Here is a 22,548-nt window from a genome sequence, read left to right as displayed (position 1 = left end):
ACCCCAGGCTCTACTGGGGATTGGGATATTTCAGTTGCCTTGAGTTGCTTCTTCCATGGCTTCCCCCTTCCCATCCACTAGTACTGTGAAATTTTTCCACTAATGGTATCCTTTCAGGAAATAGGGGTATTCGTCCTGGAAGGACAACATTGGCCATAGATGTCCAAAAGGCAACCACATGCTTTTTCTTTTTTTTTTTTTTTTGGTAACAAGAGTTAGCATCACTCTGCCTAATGATCTAAAATGTCGATTCTCATTGACAAGGGGCAGAGTTTTTCTTAGAATAATTTGGTACAAACTACTTTTCTCCTCCCTTTCACTAGGAGTGGAGATAAGAGGAATTAGGGTTCTTGATTCTAGGGAGGAAGATCAAAATTCAAAGCTCTTTTGCTTGTTGAAGATGAAAATGACCTTTGAGGTTCTTTTGAATAGAGTGTGACTGTGGGTGGGAGCATCCAGGAGACAGATGACCAGAGGAGCCCCTAGGGGAGAGAGGTCCTTAGTTCTTTTCTTTCCTTCTGACTTCAGTTTCTTGAGCATGGCACATGGAGAAGCTTCCTTTATGCTTAGGTCTTGTATCTTGGCACAGAGCCCTCGACCTTCAGCATAGACCACTCTTCTCTGCAGAGTTTCCACACCAGTCCAAGTTGCTAAAGCAGGGCTCAGGGAGTTCAACAGATTACTCCATCAGGGCAGGTCACCCAGGCAGCAAGTTTATTGCTTCCTCACCGCACCTCCTTTTCTATAGGTGCCACATGCCACAATTTATACACAGACATGATTTGCCTGATTGTTGCAGTCTGGGCCTGGAATAATTTTAATTAACAGGAAAATGGTCCTCAATACACTGATTAGACCTCTTCAGGTACAACAAGATAAAAGCCTGATAATTTGGATGGAGTACTCTTCTTAAACGTCTACTGTAGGCACGGCAGCCAATGGGAAAGCCAGGCTGACTCCCACCTGACCCAGTGAGTAATTAAGAGAGGGCCTTTTCTTCTCCACCTCTCCCCCTCCACCCTGCTCCCCAACTGAAGCTTAACAGGTTGGCGGTATAATTTGGAGACTTTCAGGGGTCTCATACTAGAAGCTTAAGCAAGAGCCAAGGCATCTTCTACTCCCAGACACTGACCAGCTGGGGTCGAAAAGCTAGCAAGTGAGGGGAGGAAGGAGCTGGGAACGGCTCTCAGCAAAGTTTGAGAGGGCCTATGGCCATGAGTGAACTGGGCACGCAGAAGGCTGGTGAAGGCACTGTGTCCCGCCTGCTCAATGTGGTGGAGAGTGAGCTTCAGGCGGGGAGGGAGAAGGGAGATCCTACCGAGAAGCAACTTCAGATCATCCTGGAGGATGCCCCACTGTGGCAGAGATTCAAGGAAGTCACTAATGAAATGATCGTGACCAAGAATGGCAGGTGAGTTTGTCTGCATCGTGCTTGTGCTGGTCTTGGGTTGGAGAGGAAGGTAAGACTCAATTAGTACTGATGAAGCTGCCACTCTTCATCCAGAGGCGCGAGGCTCTGGCCGAACACCTTAAAGAAAGACAGTCCCAGCTCGCTGTCACTCAGCCAACTCAATTAATTTCTCTGAGATCATCAGGGCAGTGGAAGACGGAGCCACCTGTCTTACCCACACATTAAATGGGAATTACTATGCAGGGGGCATGCCCATGTACTGGGGAAGTGTACTCAACTGTCAGAAACTGGTATTATTTTTGACTGACTGTGTACCCTGGAGCTGTCTCTAGCAAAGCCCTGTTCAGATAGTGTGAAAGTGGATTTTATTTGGAGACTGGACAGTTTCCTCTTAAGCATAACAAACTTGTCCGACAATTTTGATTAGTTGAAGATTGGGATTGGAAGGGCAGGTTTAGCCACGTTGCCTATCCACCTGCTTCCTTGAGGGTGAGTGTTCAGTTATGATTGTGTGTTTGTGACTATGTGAAAGGTGGCATGGTAACAGTGTGTGAACCGGTAATACCGTCTCGGGGAAGAGAAGTTTTCTTCTTTTATCCCCCTGCAAAGAGTGAGGAGTAAGGTACTACTCTCGGCTGGTGCTTCTCAGATCCCGTGAAGCTGAATTTGTTCAGGAGCTTTTAAGGCAATAGTAACAGCTTTGGACTTAGCAGAGGAGATGCAGGTGTTCTGAAAGAGACTCACTGTCAGACACACTGACACCGATATGGTGCTCACACCGTATCTTTTGGTACCCATGGGCACAAAAGTCTGAAACACGGAGGGATATCTGCAGTAGGGTTGGTCGAGCCAGGACTCTTATTCTGACACCTTGAGAGAAATTTTGCGTATAAGAAAAGTTGCAGCCAGCTCAACTTCAGGCTGGCTTTTGTCCTTGAGTAAAATGCTTCAGTTACTGGTGTCTTAGCTTTCTAATTTTGGATAAGACACAGCAAGGAAAATGAGCTTTCCTTTGTACAGCTGGAAGAATTATGAACCCGAGAGCTGTTGCATGACAGTAAACTGCTTTCTGAGTCAAAGTTGTACTGTAAATAAGTACATTTTATAAGCTGCAATTACAGCAGTAGTGAAGCTATCAATCTTGTGTGATAATGACATTTTTTTCTTTCTAAACAGACCCTCATATGTGTACTATAAACTTTATTGCTTTGAATATTTGAAAATTTAATTTCACGTGTTTCTTTTCTTGATAGGAAATATTTTAACTTCAAAGAATTACCCCAAGTTCTTAAATAGTTTTGGTCTCTTCTAAAGATGAGTGATGATTCCATTGTGAAAACTTAATGTGTCTGGTTATGGGTAGAACATTGTGCTTTATTATTGTGTATCATACTAGTACCTAGATTCCATTATTTGGCCATCATAGTGGCCTCTATTACAATATAAATAAGTGCAACCAATAGATTAAAATATGGCTCAAGTATTTTAGTAAAGGCAATAGAAGTCTCCGAGATATTAAGCTGTTTGTGAATTATACCACAATATACCTTTGCCATTTGAAAAGAGTGTTTCTTACCTTTTTTTAAACCACAGTAAAATTTATTTCACTATTTAAAGTTTAAAATTATTTATATTTAAAGTCATTCCTGTTAATTATGTGAAATTTTTTTCTTTGTGAAAACGGTGCACTTGTAGCCAAAGTGGTTCTTAGTTATGATTGCAATCTTTTTCTTAAATTATCCTGAGTCCGCTGAGCCTTTAGGGTCAAGACTTCACCGGAAGTGGAAAGCATGGTTTACCCTGTAGATGAGGAGGGGGAGATGAATTTGTAAGGAACTGCTGTGGTGACTATCACTCCAGCCTGCGCAGGACCTGCTCTTGCTCTCTCTGGGTTTTCCAATTAGGATTTTAGTAGACTTCATTGTTCTTACCACGGACCACAGCTTTCCAATTTTATCATTTCCTTCTTCCTTCCCTCACCCACCATCCCCTCCCCTGTCTCCTTTTTACCCATTTTTCTCTGTCCAGGCCTGTGTCTCCTCCAATTCCTGGCTCCAAACTGCTTTCTCAGCATTTGGGTGCACGGCCCTTCTCCAAGGAAAGCTTGCTTTACTGCCTAGTCCTGTGAACCACTGATTGACTGAGTTTTCTAGAAGCTCCAGTTAGACAAGAGTGCTAAGTTAGGCGAGTGAGCTAAGCCTTGAGCACGTGTGCTCCCAAGGTTCCCTTTTCTCTTCTGCTTTTCTCCCCATTACAAATTAAACAACAACTTACACATTTTTAGCCATTTGTGTTTGATAAGCCTTCAGATACAGTAGTAAGAACAACACTGCCAGTCTGCACTTTTACCTTCACCATTAAAGTTAGGAATGTATGTTAGGTTGCAGAAAAAAAATTCATTTCCAATTGAATTAAATCTCTCCACCCCATCCTCCTTTTCTTTTTTATTCTTTTTCTTCTTCGTTCCTCCTTTATTTTACCCTCCCTCCTTTTTTCCCTCCTTTCTTCTTTATTTCTTTCCATAACTGGAGAGTGTCTACATACTAGCCAAGTGATGCATTATTGCGCTGTATCCCCAGCCCTCTTTTGAAGGTCTCACTAAGTTGCCCAGGCTGACCCTGGACTTGCTTGGAATCCCAGGCTGGCCTTGAGTTTTTAACTCTCATGCCTCGGCTCCTGAGAAGCGGAGACAGTAGCCTGTGAACTTGGGCCCAATGTAGTTGTTTTCTTTACCTGTAAACATCTTCTTCTGAGAGGTGAGTACTGTATTTCATGTAGTTCAATAATTTTGAATTAGTTAAATTTGCCTTGCACTGATTTTAAGAAATTGGAAGCATTTTCTGAAATATCTGGTGCTTATGTCATAAATAAGAGCTGAGAATGCAGGGCTGGAATCTGTTGATAAGTGTGCATAGATGTGTGTGCATGTGTGCACTCACATGAATGCTAGTGATGCTCAGCTCCTGCTAGCAGTTCCCAGTAAGGGCAGCACAAGAGAGAGAAAAACGAAGGTTACATCTCAGGCAGTTCATCTCCATATCCGGTAGCCCGTGAATTATTTTCTCATACTTTACAACCACACGTGAAGCAGATCATAGGCAACTGCATAATCTGCTTCCAACCTGATGCTGCTGTTCCTTCCCTCTGATTTATGTGTGATTGACAACTGCAGCTGAGGTTATGTCTGCTTACTTTCATGAATTGACATTCATGTGCTATGTGCTTCATGATTATATAACATATATGCATATGAACACACACACACACCACCCACTCCCCCCCACCCCACCCCCACACACACACCTCAACCCTGACAGCTCCAGGGAGCTTCTGATGACTGCTACTGTGTAATGAGGACAGTGAAGAGAGTGTTTTTGAGTAAGACTTCCTGGGGGTTGCCTTGAACCACCTGTTTCTCCCCTCCCCTCACTTCTGCTAGCCTCTTCCACAGGGCTATCTCCTAAGATTCCTGTTGGTGAATTAAAAACTGGAAAGCTAGCTTCACAGCAAAATCAAAGCCATGTTTGTGGCTAAAACTCAATACCCATGGCTCATCAAGCATGGTGTTTGGGGATGAGTTGTTCACGTTGTCACATTTTCTTTTCTTTCTTTCTCTAGCACCTCCTCTCTCTCTTTGAGGAGACCCTTTCAAGGATGAATTAAGTGCTGTTAATCTGTGAGTTAGAGGCTGATTCACCTGTTTCTAAACTTCAAGACTCTCAACCTCTCTGTGCTTAGTCATGCTTTCCCTCTCTGTGCTTAGTCAGTCATGCTTTGAGGGGAAAAATGGAAGAAAAAAAATATCTCTTTGAGGCTGGGCATTGGTGGTGCATGCCTTTAGTTCCAGCACTCAGGAGGCAGACAGATCTCTGTGAGTTCAAGGCCAGCCTGGTCTACAGAGAGAGTTCCAGGACAGGCTCCAAAGCAATACAGAGAAACCGTCTCGAAAAAACAAAACAAAACAAAACAAATCACTTTGAATAGAAATGGATTTCATCCCTGATAGCAAAACCTTGCCATGAGTGATGATTAAGGGTCATAGATGTATCAAGGTCACTGTGGGTCAAAGCAAGAAGGGGAAGGGGGAGATGAGGTGGAAGGAGGTGAACTTGGCTAAGAGGGAAGTCTAGTTTGGTTCTAAGGTCTTTGGCAAGCTGACAGATTTCTTTATTCTTCGTTGTGATAACAGAAATTTACCATAGGAGTGGAATTGCAAGATTAAATAGTAATGCCAACAGACCATTTTCCAAAGTGACTGCACCGTTTCAATCTTCCACAGCACTGTGAGGGGCTCCTGTCACTCCATGCTCACCGACGTTTTCTGTTGTCTTGCCTTTCTACTGTAGCTGTCCTTGCGGGTGTGAGATGGCATCTTACTTGTGTGCTGTTAGGATGGCTGGTGATGGCTATTTGCGCAGTCATGGCTTCTTTGCAATATCAAGTATTTCTGAATTTAGAAAGAAGGAAGAAATGCCATTATGGCTTTCTTCTTTGTGATTGAGACCTCAAACAATAGAGTAGAGACACTAAGGGGGGAGGGCTCTTAAACCTATTGGAATACCTTATGGGGTGTTTCTTTGCCCCAGCAGGTAAGGCTTATGGGCTGGTAGGCTTATTGGAACCTTGGGACCCCTGTAGGAAAATGGGTGTAACACCTCCTTGTAGTGAGGGGAGACTTAAATGGGGTGTAACATATGGCATTCCCTGAGCGCCTATGGTAACTATTATCATTGGAAAATGACCTTGCATTAAATTATCTTGTTAGTGGTAAGTGAGAACTATACAACAACTTGCAGTGTTTGATGTCACACTGTCATTTTGAGCAGTTACATCATTCTGTGCTCAGGGTGAGGGAACAGACATGCTTTGCAGATTTTGTTCTTATTTAAAATAATGTGCTACAGATGCTACACATCCTCACGGTACTTTTAAACTTTAGTTCACAAAACAACAACTTACTTGTCACTCTTAGGCTTTTTAAAATTTTTTATTCTTATAAGACAGGGTCTAATTATGCTGTCTTGGCTGACCTGGAACTCGCTGTGTAGACCAGGCTGGTTTTGAATTCATAGAGACACACCTGCCTCTCCCTGGCAAGTGTAACTATTTCCTTGCCTTTCTTCTGCCCCTATTAATGAGTTACCACTCTCTACTCTTGTGGTTTTTTTAAATAATGTAAATGAAGAAGAAAATAAACAAACAAATCCCAAATGTATCACTTTAGGGAATCAGAAGACAGAGACCACTTGCAATCATTCTTCCTGGGAACAAGCTGTCCTCTCAGCTATTAAAATGAGTTTATGGATCTCTCTGTCATTTCTGTGATCTCCACGTTTATGTTTCTTTGCAAATGACATTTGTGTGTTCAGCAGCTCCTCTTGTCTATACTGGGTTAATACTATTAAAATAATTGAAAATGTTAAATACACAGAGAAAAGAAATGGTTCAGTCTGATGTCAAGAGAAAATATTGGAGAAAAACCTCTCCCATTGCTTCTAAGAAAAAAAGCAGAGGAAAGCAGAACAGGGAGGATGCTACATCACTAGCCTTCCTGGTGACCCGAAGAGGGGAGTGGTTTGGGATTCTCAACCAAGAATATGCGTTAGGAACACATTATCAGATTCATTTTTCCCCTAGGCATTTTATTTCTGATGCACATGCTTAGTCTCGTTGAAACTCATGTCACAGCTGGGCAGCTTCATAAAGTTTCAGGAACTCAGTGAGTTGATTCTCATGGAGTGTTTATTCTAATACTTGGTGAATGTGGTAAATCTTGGCACTCTTCTCTTAGACTCACAAATGACCTCCAGCTGACCAGTCCTGCTGCTGTTCTAGAACCTTACCTTGGGTCACTTTGGACATTGGAAGAACATGCAGTACCAACTCTGCCCCTGGACGGCATAAACCACTCCCTTGGCTTTTCCTCCTGGAAATTAGAAGTCTAGAAAGAACTGGGGGAACTGAGTGATGATGGCTATGTGGTTTCTCTTTGTGGGTAATAACAAAGCTAAAGTCAGCTGGTCAGATATTTAGATAGATGCAAATATTGGCATTGTTCTAGAGGGTTGATAAAGGACCAGCAAATTCATATCTACACATCAAGAAGCATTTGCCTTGAACAGAGATCCCCACGAAATGGTCAAAGACAGGTGGGGTAAGGTGTGCACAGTCTCACACTCCTCCCTGTGTTCACGGTGTACATGGGTATGGGAAGGCTCTGAGAAGTCCGGTAGGAAAGGAACTCTAACTGTTCAGTCAAAATCCCCCTTCCTGCTTGCTTTCCCATGCAGCCATGCACACTTAATTACCTTTATCCATAAGCAGGGTTCCATGTGAGTCTGGGGAAGGTAGGTCTATATAGCATTAGGATGCTAGGGAGAATGTGGCATCTGAGGACACATTTGTCTGTATGTCCTTCTGTATGAAACGACTAGACTGTGGTCTGCAGATTGTAACATACAGACCAGTGTTTTATAGTCAAACTCCAATGTCAAATGCATTAATAGCAAGAGACTCTGGTGGAATTAGGGCTGAGGCCTTAGCTGCTGTCTATATGGCCTCCCTTCCAGATCATTCCATGGCAAGATCTTTTCAGGGGTGAGAGGTCTCTGGGGCAAGGAGGGGAAGGGATCCTCTAATGTCCCTTTGTGGCTGTGACTTTTTTCAGACGGATGTTCCCTGTGCTGAAGATTAGCGTTACAGGACTGGATCCCAATGCCATGTACTCCCTCCTGCTGGACTTTGTCCCGACAGACAGTCACCGCTGGAAGTACGTCAATGGGGAATGGGTACCCGCAGGCAAGCCAGAGGTATCTAGCCACAGCTGTGTTTACATTCACCCCGACTCCCCCAACTTTGGGGCTCACTGGATGAAAGCCCCCATCTCCTTCAGCAAAGTGAAGCTGACCAACAAGCTCAATGGAGGCGGGCAGGTACGCGTGGCCTCCCCACACACCAATCAAGAAATATCAAGGGTGCATTTAGGCAATTAGAGGGTCCTCGGCAGCCTCTTTGCCCACAGAAGCCCGTTATTTCCTGGAGTCCAAATGTAAACAGGAATAAACAGCTCTTAATTGGTGCTTCAGGTTTTAATGGACTTCCTGATGTTAAGAGAACGAGAGAGAGTGCACTAGTTTACTTAATCATCAGGGCTCTTTTCCGTTTTTTGTCTTGTGTGTGGTGCTTTTTACCCGGCCCAGGGCGGGAGATGTTTGTGGGTACCAAGGTTTTGTTTTCCTCTCCACTGCCCCCCCCTTTTTTGGTGTAAGTGGCATGTTGGCAGTAGACAAATGCCTTAATAAAAAGCTGCTCCCAAATGAAATAATTACTTCTTCTGGTTGGGCATTATGATAATTATCAATAGAATATTGAATCAGCTTTTTTTTTTTTTTCAGGAGAAAAAATAATCCAAACAAACCTTAAATAAGGAAGGTTTTATTTAAAAATCTCCAATTAGGGTAAACACGATGTGGAGCTTTTCCTTCCATTTTGGTGGCAGGTTGCAAATCCAGGTCCCTGGGCAAGGCTGTTAGTTAGTTCATAAAATGCAGGCTGTTTGGGGGCATTGGAGATGGGACATGGGGGCCGAGGCTTGCTTCTCTCTCCAGCCCTCAGGTTTTGCTTTGTCTGTGCTGAGCCTATGCCTTCTCCTGTCTCTCTGTGCTAAGTGGCAGGGAACATAAGTGCCCAGAGTTTAGGAGATAGAAGTAACACAATCCTGGGCTTGGTGTTAGCTGGAATATTCTTTATTAAAATGCAAATTTGAAGGTTGGTTGTTCCTGCCTCACTATATATCTCGCAGCATAAGCTTTCAATAGCCTTTCATTTAAATCATGAAGAGTAAATTTTGTATAATCCTGTGATATTAGATTTCCTTACCTTGTAAGCACTGTTAACATTTTGTCACTGGGATTCTTCATGTATAAACAAATACATATTTAGACAATTGCAATACATATTATCATGCTGAACACTAAGGAAGCAAGAAAATGAAGGCCTGGATTTGGGTAGAATAGAGGAAACTTAACTCCGGCTGTCCACCTCTGATCCCAGTGTGGGTGTCAGTGTGATGCTTTCTGGGATTGTCTGTAGAACATTTCCCCATTCATTTTTACATAGAACTTCATGTGTATGTCCCTAGTTGGGTGGGTGCTGAGCTTGGGAGGAACCCAAGGTGCTGGCTAGCTGATGAACTATGATATGCCAGGCTTAGCTGTACTTAAAATTTTTTTCCCCTCCCATTCAACAGATAATGCTGAATTCTCTGCATAAATATGAGCCCCAGGTTCACATAGTGCGCGTTGGAGGATCCCATCGAATGGTCATGAATTGCTCCTTCCCTGAAACCCAGTTCATTGCTGTGACTGCCTATCAGAATGAGGAAGTAAGCCAGTGTGTGAGCCTGTGCACACATCTTTGTGCCCCAACCCGTGTGTGTGTGTGTGTGTGTGTGTGTGTGTGTGTGTGTGTGTGTGAAGGTTCTATGGAAGTGCATGGCAGAATTGGTGGGGGGGGGTCTTTTTACTGACAGTGAGCAAGACTGAACAGAATTTAAGTTTTGAGGGTTCAGACACTCTTATCAGTGATAAAGCTGAACAGGGAGGTGTGTACCGAGACTCTCATGCTTGTCTGCCAAAGGCCCATCCATGTGCTTGCTATTCAGCTGTTTTCACTACTATAGGTAAGGGGACAATGCAGAGAAAGTTTTACTTTGTCTTAACATTCTGGAGACTTCAGTACAGTCCAAGTGCTCCCTTTATTTTTGTAGGGGGAGAAAAACCTTCCCAAATTCCCTTCAAGGGCATGTCTCAGTGCCACCAGTTCCCAGGGGCACCAAGCCTTCACACAGGGGCCTTTGGGACACACTCAAGCTTTGAACAACAGCAGTCCACTAAAGCAGCCTCTCCCGGTGTGGACAGGACACACTTGTATATCATTATAAAACTGCTGAGTCATATTGGAAATCTGGAGTCTTTGTTTTGGGTCTCTTAGTGTAGCAAGCCAATGTGTCTGCTGTAGGGTGGTTGGCAACTTCTCCTTTCTGTTCTGGAAGCAAGCTTGTGGGGTTGACATACGTATCCTCTTAAGGTTTTTATGACACTATCTGTTCTGCCTGTCAGTTTTTTCCTACTTAGTAACTTGAACATGGAGTGCTGAGAATTCCAAACCTGGGCTGTCTGTGAACTGCTTTGAGTCCGTCCCATTCTCCAGGGCTAATCATCAGAAAGGACTGGGAAGCATTAGATTCTTTTTTATTAAGCTTAAACATGAAAGCTAGTACAGATTTATTTAAAAACAAAAGCCATGTAATGGATGGATAGCAGAGTATGCAAGGCAATAATGAAAAGGAAGAAAAAAAACACATTTTCTTTTGCTTTTGGAAGCATACTCTCTATGACAGCTATAATGGCCAGCTTTAAAAGTGTGCTCCTCCCACACTTGCTGTGACATAGATGAGCATTTCTTCATAGAGATTTCATATAGAGGTTTCTTTACATAAATTGGTTCGTCTTGTGAACATTGGCTCTAAGTTTCCTTCCTTCCTCAAACAACTTGATAGTATATAGTGGATCTCTTTCTATCAAATTACATTCAGGCATATGTCTTTTTCCTATAGCCATTCCAATATTTGATTATATAGGTATATGACTCATATGAGCAGCCTATTCCCAGCAGAAGTTGTTTTATTTTTTTTATTATAAATTATGTTGCTGGGTAATCTATCATAGTTTGCTTAATAGTGAACACCTACAGACAGGCTTGTTCTGCACAGGCACTGTATGTTGAGGATTTTGATAAATGTGCAAGTCTTTCCCCTGAAAAGGGCATCTCATTGATAGCCCCCACACAGAAGCAGCCCCTTTCACCCTTGGCAATATTATCTTCAAAATCGATAACTTCTGGCTCTTTAATGTACATTCCTGCATGTGGCAGCTTTAACAGAGCCAGGCACCAGGATTAGCATTGCCAGGGATGATTTGTAGAATCTGCCATGTTCTGTCTCCTACGAAGGGCCCTGTGATATCAGGTTGGAAACTGGCATTTTTGTTCCTGTAGGTAAAATGATGTCTCCGGCCTAGCTTAGGGAAAGTGTGCAGAGAGAGTGTAGCTGTGGTTCTGTAAAGTAGCCCAGGCTTTTGATGGAAGCCTGGCTGAGGGCCAGTAGGAGCAGAAACTCCTACAGTCCTCCCCCTGGGGCTGTCTTTCAAGATGACTCCCGAAGTCTCTCAGCTAGCCTTCTCTTCTCCATGTCTCTCTGGGAGGAGTCTGTGTTGAAGGGAAACTGTGTGGCTTTTGTATGTCTTGGCTCCTCTGCCCAGGCAGTGATCCCTGCCCATCTCCATGTTGCTTGCTCTAAGTCACTGGCCCTTGCCATTTAGTTACTGACTTGGGAGATGCTCAGAAACTTTTCCTGACAAGTGCTGGACAGTTTTCTCTGAACCACCTGCCTGACAATGACTACCCTTCTAGCAAATTCCCCAGCCCAACTTAGCTACTCCTTGAATTTGAATGCATCCCTGGATCTAAGCACTGCTCAACCAGTTTCCCTGGGAGTTGAACAGGTATGGGGCTGGCTGAGAGAGCCCAAAAATCTCCTTTGTACCCAGTGCTAGCTTTACTTCCCATCCAACCTATCCAGGCTTAAGCCAAGAGAAATACCAGGGCATCTGCTTCTGACCTACACTCCCTTCCCCTTTTCTAGAAAGAGCTGTACATTTATTTTACTTTTCCTCCTTCACACAGAGTCATAGGCTCTTGCAGACATCAATATTTTGTTTGCTATTTCTTCAGTACATGCTGGCTTCTATCGTAGATGCGGAAAACACTACAATGAACAAAACAGATATGAGCATCATTCTCAAGGCACTTATATATTAGTTGGTGGGAGATAAAGACAGACATTTTCTGCTTCCAGCTCTGTCTCTAGCTCTGACTGTCTCTGGCTGTCTTTGTGTATGTCTGATGAGAGAGAATGCGGAATCAGAGCTGAAAAGTTTCACATTTTCACTTATCTTTATAACTATCTAATAGTTCCCTTTCATTGTAAAAGCTACATATTAACACATATGAAAAACATATATGCATAACACACACATGCCACAGGAATCTGTCCTGTTCTCTTATTAAATGTATTTTGATGATGTAGAGTGACAGTGGATGGGAATGGATGATGTGTTTGCATTAACATGGCCTTGTGGGTAAGTGATTCCATGAGGACAAGGAACTTGATGCTGAACTGTATATAGTAAGTGAGATGGGAATCACGCCTGTGCTACACTCCTACTGTGTGATAGAAAGGAGATTGTTTATGCTAGGGGCTCAGCGATTCTTAGATAAAATTGAAAAAGGAATGAAAAGGAGGACTGGTAGGTTAGCACTACGGGGATTTACTAATCCCTAACACTATGCCCACTTTGCTCACTTTGCTTATCGGTTGCTATTTTTGTCTTACAGTGCAAGTCAGTGCAGTAGTAAACGAGACACGGGAAGGGAGGAGCACAGGAAAGAGGGACTTTACCGAAGTTCACAGGGGGAGACCGGGGGCCTGTCTGCAATGCACTTTTTTTTTTTTTTTTTTTTTTAAAAAATAACTCTTCTTGTCGTTGCAAATGCAAGATAACAGCTCTCAAAATCAAGTACAACCCTTTTGCCAAGGCCTTCTTGGATGCCAAGGAAAGGTGAGTAGAAGGATTTCAGAAAGATCTTGTGAACTGAATTCTGCAAACACAGAGCTTTTTGAGCAGAGCTTGAGCTTGAATTGCCTTTGTTAGATATATGCTGCAATGCTCATTTTAGTGCTGAACAAACTCAACAAAATCCCAACTAAATCACAACTGTTCCTCCTATAGCAGCTCCTATAGTCCAGGGGAGCCTGCAACTGCCAGTATTTTATCTGCCTTGTTGTACTGTGGATTTATTGAAGGTAACAAAACCACATAAAAATGTGGTTTGGGTTTTAAATAATTTTCTTTGCATTTTCCCAACCTTTGAAGAATATGCATGGTATTGTAATTTAATTTTTGAGACATGATCTCAGGCAGACCAGGCTGGCCTTGAACTTGCTGGGTATCTGAGGATGATCTTGAATTTCTGATCTTCCTGCCTCCATTTGGCATGTGCTTGGGGTTATAAGCATGTACCACCATGCTTTATGTGGTACTAGAACTTTGCACATGCTAGACAAGCTATCATCTCCCACCCATGAATATGGCTCTAATAATTCCCACCTTTTCTTCAGATAGGATCCCTTTATGTCCTTGAAGTCTCCATCTTGCTGCCTCTGCCTCCGGAGTAGTGGGGTTACAGGTGTATACCACTAACTAGCTTTCAATTTTTTTAAAGGTATCTTTAGTGCAAGGAAAGTGTAAAACCATGAGAAGCTATTTCTCAATGGTGAGGAGAAGAGTTAGAGACGTTCTGGGGCATGAATGGTGATCTACCAGTTTCTGGGGGTGTTTTGCCAACTTCCCACCTTTTTTTTCCATGGAAGGATAAAATGAAAGAGTAGCATAAACCATTCCTGTTTCTATTGATTCTTGAAGTACAGTGAGGTCACTTCAAAGGTGACCTCACTGTACTGACCAAGTTTCAATTTTTGTTACTGATTTGTTTATTTTCGAGACAGGTTTCTCTACGTAGCCCTGACTGTCCTGGAATTAGCTCTGTAGACCAGGCTGGCCTCGAACTCACAGAGATTGGCCAGCCTCTGCCTTTACTATGTACGGTGGAGGCATATTCCACCCTGCCTGGCTTTCACTGATTTTTTTTTTTAACATCTAGTCTTTCTTTTCCCCTTTAAAGGCCATGGGTTGATGGACAGCATTTTTTAATGCTATGCCACAGGAATCTATTCTGTTTAATATTTGGGAATATTTTGATGATGTAGATGAGATACTTATATAAGTTTTTCAGATAACAGGAATCTCTGCAGAGAATTGTATGCATGCTATGATGGACTGTAACAGACTGTGACTTTCATTATTCTTTCAGAAACCACCTAAAGGACATTCCAGAGGCTGTCTCTGAGAGTCAGCATGTGACTTACTCTCACTGTGAGTGGAGTGGACAGTATGTGGGAGGGATGTGGGGGTCACACAGGGTGCCATCTCCCTTAGTGCTCATTTTACTGTCATGACTGTGTAAGGCCTAGTCCAAATCCAGACCCCATAGGTTATTTCTTCAACCTGAGCCAAGTGTATGCCTTCTCCAGAGTTTCTAGAGATAGGCCAGGCTGAAGAGGCCCAAGCAAACTTGAAAGGGCCCTTGAATAGAAGTAATCAATTCCATATGCTCTAACTGTAATATATAAGAGCTCCATAACAGGAATCTAGGCTTACCTTCTCTTGGGAGCCCTTCGTAGTTGATTCAGTGGGCCATGTTCTGGTTGACACACTCTTTAGTTCAGATGCTAGTGGGTTGATGAGAATGATTCTTGCTGTCATGTGAAAACTTTGAAAGTCTTCACCCCCTCCTAGCCCCAAACTGCAAGGCATCTTCTATGGAAATGTGTTAGCAGAGTCCTGCAGAGAAGCCAGTAGGAAAGCCTTCTAAAGTGCCTTTAGTCAATACTTTCTTGTTTAAGTTAGGGTCAGTGTAGACCCACACCTTCTCAATATTCATGAGCTGTAATGTTCTCAGCAAATATCTTGAGGTGTAGCTATCATGGTGCAAACTAAGTTGGGGGGAGCTCTGCCTTGGTTTTGCCTAGTAAATGAGTGAATCCTGAGTCTATGAATCAATGTAGAGAAGTTTTAAATGTCCTCTAAAGTATCTGATAAATACAAGTATATAAATTATAAACATGCAATAATATGAGAGGCATACAGAAAATCTGAGACACGAGGTAAGGGCTACATGGTTGAAGCTTAAATAGTATGCTGCGTTACAGAGAGAGCCTCCAGGCTTCTGTGGGTGGGGTGATGATGGTACTCTCTGTGGAAGGATGAGTGGAGTAAGCAGTTGCATTCTGGAGGTTGCTTGCACAGGTGATAGCCTGTTGACGAATCTGTGAGGTCCTGTGAGTTGAGGTCTTGTGAGCCTTTTGGGCAGAGAAGGTCAGTAAGGAGAGCCCCAGGGAAGGCCTGTGCACTGCTGCTGACTTCTTTACATATCAGGATCTCCCCACAAGGACAGTTTTTAGAGCTGTTCCCGTGTGAAAGGCCCCTAAAGAGTCATTTCAGAACACGCTAAAGACTTGGGGTGGGCTATTTTGAGCTCTCTAACACCAGGTGGAGCTAATGAAGAGGTCAAAGGGATTGGGGATGATGCTTGCAAACTATGTTTACTTATATGTAAACATTTTAAGCTCTCATATTGTATTTGTATTTTATGTATATGAATTCTCTGCATGAGTACCTGCAGGCCAGAAGTGGGCATCAGGTCCTATTTTAGGGGGTTGTGAAGCACCATGTGATTGCTGGGAATTGAACTCAAGACCTCTGGAAGAGTAGTCATTGCTCTTAGCTTCTGAGCCACCTCTCCAGCCCAAGCCAAGTCCATTCTCACGTTGCTGAGATCCAGGTGATGAGCCTCAGCCACTGTGCTAAGGAGCAGCTGTGGCCCAGTCTAGCGTCCACTTGTCATCTCAGCTGAGATGGATTCTTGCTTTCAGGGCTCACGTTGCTAAGTCTCAGTTTTGCCTAGAAACCCACTTAAAGTAGGGCATTCTGGTCAGAATCTTCACCAACCATCTCTATGAAGTGTTTGTGAAAGGTGCCCTGGGACTTTGAGCAAAAGGTTTGCTGTGCAGAATTAGCCCCTCATTTTATGTGCTCTCAGAGTCCTGTTTGTAGGCTTCTGCTGGAAGACATCATTGTCCCACTGGGTAGGAAAGAAAGGGACCTTCACGATTCCTGTGTAACCACATTAAAGAGCCCTAGTATCTACAATCAGTGAGTTACACGCACATCTGATGTTTCCTTTAATTACGCCAGAACAACTTTGGCCATGTGATTTCATTGTAGAAGTCTCTGCATTTTCTTCTTGTATCTTCTAGTGGGAGGCTGGATCTTTTCCAATCCGGATGGCATGTGCACAGCAGGAAACAGCAATTACCAGTATGCTACACCTTTGCCTCTGCCTGCTCCCCACACCCACCATGGCTGTGAGCACTACCCTGGCCTCCGAGGACATCGGCAGGCTCCCTACCCTTCTGCGTACATGCATAGAAACCATTCTCCCTCAGGTGTGTGGCTCTGCTAATTAAACCCTTGGGCATGTACCTTAGGGGCACACAGATACTAAAAAGAAGTACCTGGAGATGGAATCCCTTTCATATATAGCACACACATACATATAATGCATGCATATGTACGTATTATTTTGTGAACTAATATTTGAAAGCAGAGTTTAGTCTCCTCACCTTTTGTGTGTGTGGAATTGATCCCAGGGCACATGCATAGTAGGCAAGTGCTGGGCTTGGTATGAAAGGCTCAACTCAGGGTCCTGGTGTACTGATAGTTTTAGGCTGATGTCTGACTCTAAGTCAAGTCATGGGGTCTGAGACTCATCTCCTTGTTCTTCTGGGCCCAGTGCAGGAGAATTGTCAGACAGTCTCTGGGGAGTTACAGTCCAGTCTGTACAAGCCTTTGATTGAGTTGGAATCATGTAGACTCAACTTCTGTAACTTTCCAGCCTAATTTTAAAATCAGTATTGTCATTTTTCCTTATTGACCATTGTCTTGTCTACATTGGCCTTGTGCATGCTCAAACCTTCTCTGCATTTGGATTTGTTAAAAAAAAAAAGAAAGAAAGAAAGAAAGAAATAAAAAAGAAGGGGATGAAAGCAAATTTTGATTATTCATGCACCAAGTAGTTACTGAGGACCAATTATATGCCAGGTTCTGCTTTAGGCACATGAGCAAAATGGTCAGATACCTTACCACTATGGAGTCCCTGACCTAACATTAATGACCAATACTACATACAACAGATGAGCGAAGTTCATGCCTCAGGAGATGCCGCTTCCCTCCCTCAGTGACACCTGATCTCTGCATTTGCAGAAGGTTTCCTGGTCATCGATGATCTGTTCCTGGAAGCCTAATACTGTTGTCAGGTGTGGAGACCATGTGGCTTCATGACACTGGAGACTGGCAATGTCTCACTTTGCTTTCTAGGTCCTTTCTTGGGCTCAACACCCAGATCTCTCTTCCAAGCCCTCTTTTAGGAAGGTGATTAAGACCCAGCCTCCCCACCTGTAGGAGCTACAAAGACACATCAAGAATTCATCATAATACAGGGACTAGTGGTCTAATGTGGGTCTCACAGCTGCGGCATCACCTGGGAACTTGTTAGCTCTCTAGTGTCTCAGGTTCTACTCCTGGACCAGAGTGTGCATTTTGACAAGGTACTGGGGTGCTTGTAAGCACACTGAAGTTTGAGAGGCAATCTATAAAACACATAGACCACTGTACTGTGGGAATGAAGAAAACATAGAAAAGGATGCAGAAAAGGATGCCTAGAGGGGGCTGGAAGCGGGAGTGTGCAGGAGTGAAGGGCAGCTCTGGCCGAGATTCAGGAAGCGTGTGGGAGGAAGTGCTGTGTGTGCAGACACAGAAGGGGAAAAGAGCCTGGCTACCTGGGGAATAGATCTGGACAGAATGTGGAGTATGGGTACTGTCGGTAGATGTAAGAGCTGAGACTAAGAGGTTGCAAGTGCCAGCCATGAAACAGAATGTGGAAGACGCTGAGACCAAGGTGCTAGCTGTGAAAAGCAGCAGCATGCCCCAGGCCTGATTTTGTGTTATGCTGCCAGGACAGATCATCTGAAGTAGTGTATTTGTGAATTTATTCCCTCACAAGGGAAGCTGACTAGTCCAAGACCAGGGCAATGACCTTTCTTGTTGTGTTACAGCATGGAGGAGAACAGGAAAGGAGCTACATTCATCCATTTTTTTTTTATTTTTTTTTTCCATTTTTTTTTTTAAATAAAGAATTCACTTCCATAGTAATGGTGTTACTAGTCGTGAGAATTCTCAGAGTACTTATCAACACGGTTGCACAGGGGATTAAGTTCGTACTGCATGAACTTTGGGAGGCACATTCAAACCCTAGTACCAGGGCTGTCAGTAGGAACTTCCTCCCGCTGTCATTCCTTCTTCATGCATTCACTTTCCCATACACTATTCCTGCACATGAAGGTTCAAAGCTGTAGAAGACAGTATTCTTTCTTTTCTCATAAAAATACATACATTTAGGTATACAGTAATATATTGACATACACACATGCAGTAAAATTGTTACTATGATCAGGGAAATCAACATCAATTTAAAATCTGAAATAGATTTGAACCAGGCAGTGGTGGTACACACCTTTAATTCCAGCTCTTGGGAGGCAGAGGCAAGCTGATCTTTGAGTTCAAGGCCAGCCTGGTCTACAGAGTGACTTTCAAGATAGGACTACAGAAAAACTTTGAGAGAGACAGACAGAGAGAGAGGAGATTCTCAGGGTATAATACATTATTATTATTATTATTGTTTATTTTGAGACAGTGTTTCACATAGCCTAGGATGGCCTTGAAGTAGTAGCCAAGGCTTCTGGTCCTGCCTCCTCTGTCAAGTGCTGGGATTACAGGGGTGTACCCTCATGTCCTGTTTATGCAGTGCTAGGGATCAAATCTTGGGCTTTATGCACACTAGATAAGCACTCTGCTAATTGAGCTATACCTTAGCCCACCATACAGCATCAATTCTAGTTCATATGCTGTGTGCCTGCTTTCTGCACTGACTTGTACCTGCATGCCTTCCCGCAACTCCCCATCCCTGGCAGCCTCCATCCCACCCTCTGTGTCTACGTCACAGCCAATGATTCTGTAATCTAAATGGAGGTGAAGCTGAGCACTGCTTTGTTCCTGTGGAAAGACACTTCTCTTTAGAAGTTCAAATTTCTGGGATTTCATTCTCTAAGGAGAATGAAAGCCGGAACCTCAGAAATCCCTTCTGGGCTTTGGCATCCTTTGGACTTTGTTTGAGGGATGCTGTAATGGTCCATTCTTGAAGGGTAGTAAATGAAGGAAGGGAGTCAGGCAGATCTGCACCACACAGTGCAGCCTTGTCTACAAAGTGATGTTGGTGATGTCTCTGGGAAGGTGGCATCTGGTCTGTAGTTGACATTCAATAACCACAAACATCTTCCTATTTTGTCTGTTTTCCCCAGAAGTTACCAACACACTGTTGGTTCCTGTAGCATAAGCTGCAGTTATATTTTGCCATGAGATGATGTCACTGGTCATTGTGTTTCTGTGTTCTGTCAAGTGAAATGTTGTTATTTCCCCAAAGTGAATTTGATAGAAAGCTCAAGCAATAATCTGCAAGTTTTCTCGGGACCTGACAGCTGGACTTCCTTGTCCTCCACACCCCATGCCAGCATCCTGTCTGTACCCCACACCAATGGGCCAATCAATCCAGGGCCCAGGTAAGACCAATGCCAGGAACTTGCTCATAGTGAGACTTGGAGGCTTCCTGTATCTCCCAGGACTTGTGTGCACTGCTTCCAGGATGTATTGGTCTAAGTTCATAGGAAATGAAAGCTCTTTTGCAGTTGGGGAAAGGGTGATAGGGAAGTCCCTATTTCAATAAGCTCTTTATTATGGATACAGTGTTTTATGGGTTGAGATGATGAAGAGACTTGTCTGTCTCTCCAGGCTTTGTACTGGGGAGCAGAGTTGAGAGGTGAGGCCCAGGGCTAAAAGGATAAAGAAGATAGTTACAGAATGCTGCATGCTTGGCATCACATATTGGCCTTTTAATTTAGTCTCTATAACAATTTCTGAGCTGTGCATAATTGTTTTTTCATTTTTTGAGGCTATCGAAAATGGGATTCTGAGTAATTTGACCAAGGTCACAGAGCTAATAAGTGGTAAAGGAGTGACAGCAAGGGCTTCTGGAGGCAGCGTCCTGCTAGTCCTATCTATCACATTGCCTGCTGTGGCCAGGAGGAGGCCATACCACAGCTCCTACAGTAGAAGAACCCTCCTTTCATGGCCTTAACTACCTTAGACAGTTGCAAGGGTCTCAGACCGGTGAAAGCTGTTTGAGATTGAGGAAGTTGTTACTAGCAGGGCCAGCAGCAGAATCCAGCCCATTTTTTTTTTCTTATTTACTGTATCTCACTGAGTCTCTTGGATTTTCTACAGAAGTAGAGACTAGAGACCCAGTCGTTGCCTGAAGCCCCCCTCTCATCACTGCCCCTCATGGCCCTGTCTCTCACTCTCAAGTGGTCCTGGAAATGTCTATGTGTTTGTTGGTAGCATCTCTTTGCTGAAGTATCACCAATTCCTGTCTCTCTGTCTCTGCAGTCCCTATCCATGCCTGTGGACCATCAGCAATGGAGGTGGGGGTCCTGTGGCATCAAGCTCAGAGGTGCACACCAGCACCCCAGGAACATTTCTCCTTGGGAACCCTGCAGTCACTTCACCTTCCTCTGTGCTCCCCACCCAAGCAAACACTTCTGCTGGGGTGGAGGTCCTTGGAGAACCTTCACTGACCAGCATTGCTGTATCCACCTGGACAGCTGTGGCCTCACATCCCTTCCCAGGCTGGGGTGGCTCAGGGGGAGGAGGGCGCCATTCCCCCTCTTCATTGGATAGTTAGGTAGGTTCCTAGGAGCCTCTATCAACAGAGTACTGTCTGTGTAGGTCCATAGCAACTGCACCTGCTGATTCCAGTGAGTTGGGCTGCAGGGTCTCTTCACCCAGAGGGCTGGAGGGCTGCATGGTAATGTCAAAAGGCCTTCCAAAAAGTGGCTTAGTTTGGGTGATGTAGATTTTATTACTTGCATCTCTATTATTTCGCTTGGCTCCTTGCTTTCTCTGAGCTAACCCCCACCATGCTTAGGTTGTGAAGTTGGCTTTTTCCTTTGTGCCCTACCCCTTGCTTCCTTTTCTCTGAAGGTGTTGCAGGATGGTGAGGCAAGCTCTAGTTTTACCTAACGAGGCTGCTGCTTCTTAGCTTTGGGCAGCCTTGGGAAGCATGTGTGGCCATCAGATCTGAGCTAGCTTCTGCTATGACCCCTGAGACGTGAGTCTATAGAGTTAACCACAGGACACTAATGTTAAAGTCAATCTTGTGTTGATCGTAGAAGCGTGTCTAGAATTGAGGAAGTGAGGTTGACTCCTTCCCTAGCTCATAATCAGTGGCTCCCCATTTCCTACAGGATGAGACTTCAGATGATGTCATATTCTAAGCACAACCTTTACCATTCGGCCTTCCTCTATATCTCCAGCCTTAACTCCTTCCGCTGACCTTTTAGCACCAGTCAAGCAGGCGTCTTTCCCTCCTCTGAACACTGCTGCGATTACCCTCCTCTGTGCCTGAAATAACCCTCTCTCCAGTTCCTACTTGGCCAGGACTGGTGATGTTTGTCTTTCTCTGTCCCTGCTTTTCCACCATCTTTACCTCAAGCACAGAGCTCACCACGTTCCACCTTATATTTCTGTGAGTGTATTTGCTTCCTCATTGACTGTAAACCTCCTGAGGGTAAGACCCAGCCTTCCTGTCATTGTGCCCATAGCCCCTGGTATTGTGCCTTGACTACCATAGGTGCCCAATAAACATTTGCTGAGTTGAAGTGGTGTGAAGTATGTGTTTGCCAAAAGGACTGCATGGAGTTGACTGGGAGGGAGAACTCTGACACTAGCCTGTGACGCAGTAGCAAGTCAGTGTAGAAGCCAGGAACATGTTGGTTTGTCAGTGCCCCTCATCTGAGGCACAACCAATTTGGGGACTGCAGTGATACATGGGAATGAGTGAACTTGTTAGGGATCCCCTGGAGCTTTTTATAGGAATGTAGATGCCTGGGTATGTCCAATATCTGTGGGAATAGAAGCTTTGGGTTGACATTCAGAATCTACACTTCAGGAATACTGGGAAGTGGTTGAAGAGCCAGACAGGAAACTACTATTTCAAATAGAGAAAGAGAATGGGGATTATTCAGGTCCTCTGCTCATGACTTTCAGCTTCTACCCCAATCAAGGTCATTGCTGTAGTCAATGATGAAAATATGGCTTCCTTCATCTTTCCTTTTCTTACCCACTGTTGGCTATGTTCCTAAGTGTAGAAGCCAGCCTTCCAGACCTGAGTGTTGAGTTCTCTGCATATCATCACCAGACTGCACAGACAGAGGAGGCCTGAAGCTCCAC

General features: G+C 44.0%; 1 protein-coding gene across 1 annotated transcript; it reads left to right on the top strand.

Annotated features, from left to right (window-relative positions):
- Positions 1–1,037: 1,037 nt before the first annotated feature.
- Positions 1,038–21,962, top strand: Tbx19 (T-box transcription factor 19). Its single transcript, XM_051186181.1, has 8 exons — positions 1,038–1,411; positions 8,079–8,343; positions 9,660–9,794; positions 13,028–13,089; positions 14,402–14,463; positions 16,407–16,595; positions 19,688–19,823; positions 20,707–21,962. Exons 1-8 carry the CDS (start codon positions 1,209–1,211, stop codon positions 20,999–21,001), a joined length of 1,347 nt encoding a protein of 448 aa, XP_051042138.1. The 5' UTR covers positions 1,038–1,208; the 3' UTR covers positions 21,002–21,962.
- The last annotated feature ends 586 nt before the right edge of the window (positions 21,963–22,548 follow it).

Source organism: Phodopus roborovskii, unplaced genomic scaffold (assembly GCF_943737965.1).
Source record: "Phodopus roborovskii unplaced genomic scaffold, PHOROB, whole genome shotgun sequence".
NCBI classification, from domain to species: Eukaryota; Metazoa; Chordata; class Mammalia; order Rodentia; family Cricetidae; genus Phodopus; species Phodopus roborovskii.
The sequence above is the reverse complement of the archived record's forward strand: the minus strand, read 5'-3'. Positions and strand labels throughout refer to the sequence as shown.